The sequence below is a fragment of the Crassostrea angulata genome, chromosome 6 (genome assembly GCF_025612915.1).
Source record: "Crassostrea angulata isolate pt1a10 chromosome 6, ASM2561291v2, whole genome shotgun sequence".
Lineage (NCBI taxonomy): Eukaryota > Metazoa > Mollusca > Bivalvia > Ostreida > Ostreidae > Magallana > Magallana angulata.
Genome location: NC_069116.1, coordinates 31,801,079 through 31,811,078, shown reverse-complemented (window position 1 = coordinate 31,811,078; position 10,000 = coordinate 31,801,079). Strand labels below are relative to the sequence as shown.

At 30.6% G+C, this 10,000-nt stretch overlaps 1 protein-coding gene across 1 annotated transcript; it reads right to left on the bottom strand.

The window, feature by feature from the left end:
- Positions 1–525: 525 nt before the first annotated feature.
- On the bottom strand, positions 526–1,703 carry LOC128186525 (GTP-binding protein Di-Ras2-like). The gene is made up of 3 exons (XM_052856319.1): positions 1,334–1,703; positions 1,029–1,202; positions 526–898 (listed from the first exon to the last, which is right to left on the bottom strand). Exons 1-3 carry the CDS (start codon positions 1,473–1,475, stop codon positions 564–566), a joined length of 651 nt encoding a protein of 216 aa, XP_052712279.1. The 5' UTR covers positions 1,476–1,703; the 3' UTR covers positions 526–563.
- Positions 1,704–10,000: the final 8,297 nt, after the last annotated feature.

Genomic DNA, 10,000 nt, shown 5'->3' with positions numbered 1-10,000 from the left:
AATTTATGTGATTTTATCACACAAATCTATTCATAGAGTGAGCGCAAAAAAGCTAATAAAATGTAATGAAAATCATATTTTAAAAACATACTCTAAAACCCAAGTATCTTATCATTAGTTCGCATCAGTTGAAAAAATCCAACATTAACTCTTTCTCATGTGAGTATTGTGGCCAGTATGACTCACTCACCTGTTATGCATAAATATATACCGCTAAAAACAACGTTTACGAATTGATAAAAAATAAGATGTTAAAGCATTTATTGGAGCTTCCTTGCTCCAATATAAAATAACTAATCTACAAAGACTGCAATTATATTTTCTGTGGGCAACAAATTTATAAAAAATAAGATGTTAAAGCATTTATTGAAACTTCTTTGCTCCAATATAAAATAACTAATCTACAAAGACTATACTTATATGTTCTGTGTAATGTAGATAAAGAAAGAGAAAGTCAATATTGATAATAGTTCAATAAAATATATATTTTATTTCTCAAAATTGCAAATGATCAATGCAGTATAATAATCATAATCAATAATTTAGTTACATTAATACGCATTTCAAGCATTTTTTGGTATAGTGGTTGAACATATACTATAAACCAAATTCTGTACTGACAATTTTTTAGATTTAAACATAATACTGTTTTTGGTATTTGTTTTGTATTTACTAACACCCTTGTCTGATTTACCATATAAGTCGTATGATATCACATAGTCTTGTAATATAATTTGAAAGAGACATCTGATATTGCAGTTTAGTTTTGCACTTGTTTCCGTACACCAAAGTATTCCTTCGGAGATGGACTTTCGTAAAACTTCTTCGGTGGTAATTTCTCTCGTGTCTTTCTTGTCAATCTTGTTTCCAACTAGTATAATTCTATTAAAATCTTTTCCTGTAAAAGAAAAAAAAAAACAAATTGTTCAAATTGATTGTACGTGTATTATATTAAAACAGTGATCAAGAATTATCCAACCAATAACAGACTCGTATTTTAAAATGATCACATATACATGTATTGTTACCTTTTATTTCTCGTATTTCCTGGCATAAATTAAGAGCTTGGTCCAGAGATTGCCTATTATCCACTGCATACATGACTACGAGATAGTCTCCATTTTTGATATTAACCCTTCTCATAGCAGGAAACTCGTCACTACCAGCAGTGTCTACGATTTTAACGTTTTGGAAAATTCCATCTTCAAAACAAAAAAATAAAATATATATAAAATATATTGAATTACCGGTATATGCTACTTGTAGTTGTAAAGCAAAGAAAATAGGCATGTGAAAAAGATGTTGGTAATTTAAATTATCTGCAACTACTTACTTGGAAGAAAGACTGTTTCACTGTAGCAGTGCCCAAGTGTTGCATCCGTTTTGTCTTGAAATGATCCGTACAAAAATTGATTAATAGTGGAAGTTTTCCCGACTTTTTCTGCTCCGAGAAAGACGATTTGAATTTGTTTCATAATTAGAATTCAATTGTCGTACAATTAAAAATGAAATAATTCCACTGAATTTTCTTTGTAAACTCTCTCCTTAAATATGATTTGCGATGATAATACAAACGTCAATCAAAATAACTTTTGCAAATCATGCTTTATTATTTGTTGTAACTAATGAACGAAGAAAAATAAAAATTGAGTGATGTTAATGGAAATCACCGTTAATGAATTCCTTTCTACACAAATTTAAATGTTTTTCCTATATATGTTCATTGACAGTAACAGAATACCTACGTAAGGTGAGGCTGTCTTAGGCAGATACTGTTAGATGTTTTAGCTTACATCTAACAAATATTCATAAAGATTACTGATAAGATGGTGCTCAGTTTGACACACTGCAACACAGCACATTGTTTAGGGATTGAATGGTCATTTATTAAGCTAGTAAATAACAATTAAAACGTATTTTATCCAAACATATATAACAGTTAAGGCTACAACAAAGAAAACAGTACCATTATTCATTAGAAATTATGACTAGTTAAACATTCAGAAGTTGCCACAAATCTAAAATTATAAACAGAGTATGTGTTACCAGAATAAATCTTAATTTACAATACTCGATACTTTGGCATAATGTATATTGTTTATTACAATAATTATTGATAAAAAAAATGTATCTACATTTATATATGAACACAAAAATGTTTTACAATCACTATTAAAACTTCAACATTAATTTTTTTGGTTTTTTTTTCTAAAGTAAAGGCCAACCTTTGCTTTGAAAGTTTCATATTAAGTTTCTAATTATTGAATACGCACCTCACACAAAGGTCAAATTTTTGATGATAAAAAATAAAGCAATTTTAATGTTGGCTTTGAAATACGAAATATCTTTGAATGTGATGGGTAACACATGGTGTTTTGTAAAATTGTCTACCTTATGTTCACTTAATTACCGTATTTTTGTGAAGTGATACACTGTTACTGGTGAAGATCATCACCAGTCACAGTTACCCCAACAGAGACGTTGGGTCTTTTATCTAAGTAAAGAATGTAGTAAACGGATAGGGTGGCACAGAGCAATGTCAAAAATCGGTAAGGCAAGAGCTGCATTCACCATGCTTAAGAACATCTTGACTTTAAAGAGTATCTGCATTGTTACCAAACTACAGAGTTTAGAAAGAATTATTTCGGGAAAAGTCGGGAAAACTTCTACCATTAATCATTTATTGTACAAACCATTTCAAGACAAAAGTGAAACATATTTTCTTTTAAGAAAGAACATACAAATTAGTTATACTTGTATAACCAACATCTTTTTCACATGATTATTTTCGTTGCTTGACAACAAGTTATAATAAAACGGTAATTCAATAAATTTTATATTATATTTAAAAATTTGCATGAAAAAAAAGTAGATCGGTCCATTTCTCATTTATTTTGTAGCTATAATAATTGAAGAAAATTTTACAAATTGTACGTTGATAAATTAAATTAAAGTAGTCAAAAGCATCGACTGAAATAATGATTTCTTTTCTATTTTTAGACTGTAGAGAAGCAAGATGAAGTATTTAATTATAAGTATTATTTTGGTTACACTGATTTGAACGTTTAGCTACTGATTCGAAATACCCAGAAGTGACCCGCAATACACTAAAATTGTGGTGTAGTAAAAACGCCTGTGACGACCCTTTTTTTTAAAGATAGATATATTTTGTAACACAGTTGAGCTCCTTTCTGTTTAAACCAAACAACCAACAATAAGCATGTATTTTTACATGTTTTGCAACCATTGCACGTTGTAGAAAGTGATTTGAAATACCTAAAAATGACTGCATCATTTATGAAATATCCTGTGAATTGCATTAATAGACAGAAATATACAGGAAAAAACTGGTTTTTGTTTCGTGGGCTTCTATGTTCATTAAAATTTATTTTGAAAGTTATCTAAGGATGTCAATATTGCATTTTAATTATAAATAAATTATCACTTTGTGGAATCTTGAAGGAAGAACTGTCACCACGGCCATGCTTTGTTCTCTCTTCATCGCATGATCAATATAAATGGTTTTAGAAATTACCTGCTTTGCTGCGATTTGCTGTAATATATTAGTTGATAATAGATTAGGATTGTTGATTTTGTTTGGCATGGGCCGATTATGAATATCAAATACATGCAATGTCGTAGTTTCCCTGATTTCAATTTCCGTTAACACTTAATACTTTACACATTAATATCATATAATGCTTAATATGTTAACGTTAAACCATATTTTTTGTCTATATTGTGTTCGATTTTTTCTTTATCTTATTCTTTAAAATTGAAATAAAAAAACAAACTGCATTGTTGATATTTAGAGGAGCGGGCGGGGATAAAAGACCTAAACTGAAATGGATAATATCCATACTACATATATTAAAATAATAGACTCGAATCTTCGGGCTTTAATACCGAGAAATCGGAAGAGTATTGTCTTTTGTTTTATATATTTAAACATCATTGGTACTTGAAGTTTTCCAATTTGTTTTTATTTTTTCTCAATCAAGCTTCGCCAATTAATGATCAACAAAAATTCCTTTAAAAAATCCGAAAATTATCTGGATTTTTTGGATTTTACAATCTTGCACATGCGCATTACATTCACGCTAAATCACAGGTGGCTCAATAGTTTATGTTTCCACAATATCACATGGATAAACTCTTATATTCTATTCATAAAAGGAATACGGGAGATAACTCTAACTCAGTGCATTTAATATGAAATATCCCGAGAAGTTTCGAATGTCACGTCATGTCATGATGTGTAAAATAAAAGCGAGTAAAAAACGTTGGTGAAAAAATGTTTAATTCTTCATTAAAATGAATTAAATATTTAGATGAAAATTTGACTGTTATTTTCAATGTAGCCTCATTTATTTTCTCCGAAATGGTTTAGGAGCGATTCTGCATTTTTTGCTACACTACATATATACCATATACCAAATGGGGTATAAGTTTGCATTTTAAAGAGGTTAACTTTATAAATCAGATACATTTACAAAGAATATAACTGTCCGCACAATTTTATTTATGTACCACCTAAAAGTTTATTACTACAAGAAATAATAATTTCATTATTTATTCGCTCGCCCGCTCTTATCATTTTTCACTGGATGTCCGATGAACAAGAAATTACATTGATGTGGCCTTAATCATAGATTATAAAGCTAGCCGAGACGAGTAATCACCTTTATGAGGCATCACCTTTATCCACCTTTATCATATTATATGAAAATCATATTTTTAATGATCTTGGATATTCATGGAAACTGTTTTGACACAATATCGTATTATATGTTAAAAAATAGTTTGATAATCATATGTTTATTTCATACAGTATTGTAAGATCAAATGTTTATCAATACAATAATATATGAAACATGATATTGTATCCTATGATACTATACAAAATATGATATGATACAATATATAATGAGGTCACGGGGCATGGTCAATCTTTGTGTTGTGTCATCAACAAATCATATTTATGTTGAAAGTAATAACTCCATAAATTGGGCTTAAAACCCCTAAAATCAAAAATTGTCATGATATTCTATGTACCAAATAATGACAGGATATATAGATTTGTTGAACAGATATCAGTAACTAAAGACATACAGTCCTCTTTATAATTGACTAAAAACATTGACGTCGCTGGACGTCAGAGCGCAATGAAAAGTTTAAACAGTATGAATCTAACTCACGAAAAAGCCGATAAGCATCAGAAACCCATGGCTCAGATTCAGCATTCAAGTCTGTCCGGTGCATCAGTATCATAAAATGCACCATCCATGCAAGTTTGGTGAAGTTAGGACTAGTAGTAACTTAGATATTGCTATCAAACAGCACTTGCACCAAAAACTTTAACCAGCTCCTAAAACCTTAACCTCATTTAGCATCTGGAATTCATGGCCCAGATTCAGCATCCAAGTCTTTCAAGTCCATAAGAAGGTCCAGATGCATCATCCATGCAAGTTTGGTGAAGATAGGACTTCTAGTGAGAGAAAGGGTGTGGTGGATACTAAAGATTCCGAGCTGGCTGTTGCGTGGGTGAAACCAATCCGATATTGATTTTACATGTATTTAGAAATGATAAAAAATTTGGCTAATGTTGTCACCTCATTCATTATGTGTTAGTTTTATTTATATAATGGTTATGAACAGGAAATATTCATGTTTGCCTGCATGAATGTAAAGGAAACTTTTAATACATGTTATATGTGTTTAGGACAAGGGTACCATACTTGCACTAGTTCAAAAACTTGAAAACAATCACCCAAATTAGTTATAATATCCCATTTAGGATATATATATATATATATCCCAAATGAAATCCATTTGAAATGCAAATTCAAATTTTTAAAATAAATTTGCATTAAAGCGTGTCCACCACCTTACTCTCATTTTTGTTATTTCGGGCTTGTTTATCGAAAATGAAAGTAGGTTTTTGATTAATTTCACAATGATAACTTATCATTTAAAATTCAATTATACCTTACTGACATCATAACGCATGTGTTGAAATAACAAAGGTGTAAGAAAGTACTCTGGTGCAGGCATTTTGTAGTTTATTTGCAAAGTGCCTGAATTTAAAAGTATAAATAAGTTTCATTTCACAAAACTATATAAAGAAAATGAAATCCGAAGACAGTTCTTAAGACACATTTCTTTCTTAAGTATATTAAATTCTCTGATGAAGAAGACAGAAGATATGAAAAAGGAAGCATGGAGGTGTATTGAAGTCTTCAACTCGAACACGGTCGAAGAAACATCGCCATTATCGCCATCGCCGTTAAATTATTCGATTTTGCATTTCTGTCCAAGGGTTCTTTTTGTTCCTTCACATACATGATAACTACTGTAAATATTCACCAAATGGAAAATGTTGGAAAATGTTTTTGGGATATATCAAAATAATTTTTTGAATGCCCCATCCCTCTTAATTTGTCATCTATACGAAAAAATTATACATAAAGTTCCATCTATACGAACAAAATATATACAAAGTTCATGCTTCTTTTGATGCCTAACTCATTTATAAATTCTAAGTTAAAAAACACAAGTCACCTTTAATAGGCAAGTAAGTCTTACTTCCTCGGTGTTTTTATTCATTTACGATGTTTACAAAGATTGAAAAAATAAGCTTGGTTTAGTTGGCAAATATATTCTTAGGTATAAAGGCGTATCTGATAGAAAGGATGAGTATAACAGAATAATTAATATTTATCTTTAAAAAAGAGATTGATTCTGTGAAATGAATTCAGAAATATGGTAGCTCAAAAGGGGTATTTCACTTTCCGTCATGACAACGGAAAACAGGTGATATGTAAGAAATCAAAATTAAAGGAAGTTTCCTGCATTATTATCAATCTCTTTACAGCTTACAAGCCGTCAGAAATTCATCCGGAATTACACGTGTTTACAAATCACGTTTTCACATGCTCCAATATTTTATAACAATATCCAATTGAATTATATAAGAGAGAAGCATGAAGTCATTTATTAACTGTGCACGAAAAATCAAAGCACGTGTTCCATGTAGACTATATTTCGTGGAAGTCAAACTACTCTATTGCAATATATGCTTCAAATGAAAAAAAGGTAAGAGTTAGATTTAAAACATTGAAATATCATTATGATCATGCAATGTTTGTCCAAGTAGAGACGTAGGACGTTGGAGCATGTTCTAATCCAACTCCAAAATGTTTTATCCCAATAATTGCAATTTGTTTTCCTGCAGTCCTTCCAATAATACATGTAGATGCATGTGTAAAGTTAAGAAACTGAAACACATATACAATGCACATTCAATTATTAACTTCCGATCTAATTTCACTATACCACACGAATTTTTTGAAAGTTCAAAATAGATGCGTAAGAGAATGGGTATGCCGCATCAAAAACTTTTTTGCTGTTAAAAAAAGATTCATATAATCGCCATCCTTCCTCCATATTGACGTACGTACTAGTATTTACGTCATAATATTAATCATTAATTTCGTGGGGAGCCAATATTGCGGCACCGGGGAGGTTTCTAGGCTCAAAATGTTTATTCATCATATAATGGAAGGTTGCAATTAAGGTATCCCACACCTCAATGTTCTTGTATCAAGAATTTCTTGAGAAGTATTCTGTTGAAATCTGTAGACAAAACACACTTAAATAATACAAAGATAATGGGAGGTCAGTGTTCATCCCAATTAAATTTGACCTTTTTGCACCTAAAATGCGATTTCAGCCTGATAAGGATTTGTTGTCAGAATTTTTTATTAAGCAAACTCTTTTCTTCAAATGTTGTTTTTAATTATGTACAATGGTCACACTGAATAGAGGGATTACGAAAAAAAAATTGTATGAAGCTGCATAAATGTTTGTATGACCTTTTTGCACTTAAAATAGACAATTTTTATAAGTTACAATTTGATTTGAAATAAAAACATTTTGAATATCAAGAATTTAAGAAGATTAATCCAGTTTGCCTACAGATGTATTCAGTATCATTTTGAAATAATAAAACATGGGGGTCAGTGATTTCAAATTTTAGATACATGGCTTCAAAGGTAAAATTATTGCAAAATTTGGCTTAAAAAAATTCAGACATTTTCTATATATTTGCATGATTTTATGCTAAACGTCTATCATTCTCTCAAAATTTAGTTTAGTACAAGTCATAGAGAACCTATAGAACATGTCGCAAACCTATCAAATGTTAAAAATGAGAATAATGAATAAAGGATAATAAACAGAAAAGTATATTGAAAATTCATAAAATTGCTTGTTTCTGTCTTTTTCGACTAAAAAACCTTCCGCACGAGAAAATAGTTCCCCCCAAAACTTGTTCGTTTCTTGAATTCAAATGGATTTTCTTTTCGAATGTTGTGTAATTATGAAATGATGATCTTTTTGTGAGGTTAAAATTAATAAAATCAAATTCATTTAAATTATAATGAACATCTGCGCAATGAAATCAAAACATGAGGAGTGATATACCTTAAGGTCAAGATCTAGTATATAATTCCAGAATGGCCTTTTGGTGCTAGAACCATTATGACGTCATAATTGATTTTTACGTAGAACGTAGACTGTAGGCATCATAGATATATTTAATTAGTAAAAAAATGGGCAAAACTCCGAAATTTATTCCTCAGTTCCTTCATTTTCCATTGCAATTGACAGTTTAAAACATAATTGGGAGTTGATTATAATCAACTCTCCTAAGCAGTTACTTTGGCAAACCGGAAATTAAAATGTTTGGACCTAACACAAATCATCAACGCTGACAAGAGTTAATTCTTTAAAATAATGGATAATTTCGTTGTAATGTATTTAAAACTAGAGCAGAGCTCGTGGCAAACCCACGAGTAGGTCTTCCGTTGTAAATGTATGTGATATGGTGTCAATAAATTATAATGACTAAACTTTCAGTTCTGCTTTTGTTATAAAAATGTGTTGTGATTGAAAGCCTGTATATAAAACGTGTTTTGAAAAAGAAAGAAAGAAATTGTTTTAGGAAAACTATCTGTCAGTTAAATTTTCAGAGGGTAGCAAGCATTGTTACATGTACTCATGATTCATGTCAGGAATTGTGTTTTTGGGGAGTTGATTTTAATCATCTCTCCTATGCTGTTACTCTAGCAAACCGAAACTGAAACTGTGTTTGCATCTAAGCACAAATCATCGCCGCTGACAAGACTTCGTTCTTGAACATAATCGATAAATTCGATGTTATATATGCTGAAGCATTTTTTTTTTAAGGAAACTTATTTATAAATACCTTGGAAATAGTCAGATTTTTAATGGTACGAACAATTAGAAGTTTTTTGTTGTTGTGTGTATTCCTACGCCAGAGTTCAATATATAGTTTCGTTCAACCATCGGCTGTCTCCTTACATCTCCGGCAAGTAGAGAGTCAGTCTATATTTAGAGGTCGCATCATCAAGCTATCACGTGACCTGGTATCTCTTACTTGTCGGAGATTAACGGAGACAGCCGAGCATCTGGTTGAACGAGACTAGAGTTCATTATTGGTTGGATCCATACAATTTTTGAAATATGTGGAATATCAAAACACAGTTTGATGAAATCAATTCTATTTCAAAATATAACACAACATGATTCATTAGAGATTTTCTCGAAATTCTTGTCGGAAAAGTCAGAGAAATCATATTATAAAAATGTGCATAATTCAAATGCAGATTATAAACTACTTGCCAAGCAAACTAGCATATCGTTGATTTTAAAATAAATAATATTCGATAAAATCAACTCCCGTCAGTACATCAGTACTTTGATTTAAAAACCGAACCCGCCTACAAAACATGTAACCTTTTCTCTAAGATAACTTCTTTATTTAAAAATATTTCTAAATCTTTTAAAACTATGTGCAAGTTTAGAATTGTTGCGTGATGACAAAATTTACAGACCCTGAAACGTACTACTACACCAAAAACGTGCAACTTACGTGCGAGAAACGTTTCGTGTAGACCGTTTAGCGTTTCGTGTGATT

Excerpts from the sequence above, each read along its gene's own strand:
- LOC128186525 (XM_052856319.1), bottom strand. The coding sequence starts at position 1,475 with ATGAAACAAATTCAAATCGTCTTTCTCGGAGCAGAAAAAGTCGGGAAA. Across the intron at positions 1,203-1,333 it reads TGAAACAGTCTTTCTTCCAA|ATGGAATTTTCCAAAACGTT; the intron begins GTAAGTAGTTGC and ends TTTGTTTTGAAG. Across the intron at positions 899-1,028 it reads GGAAATACGAGAAATAAAAG|GAAAAGATTTTAATAGAATT; the intron begins GTAACAATACAT and ends TTTCTTTTACAG.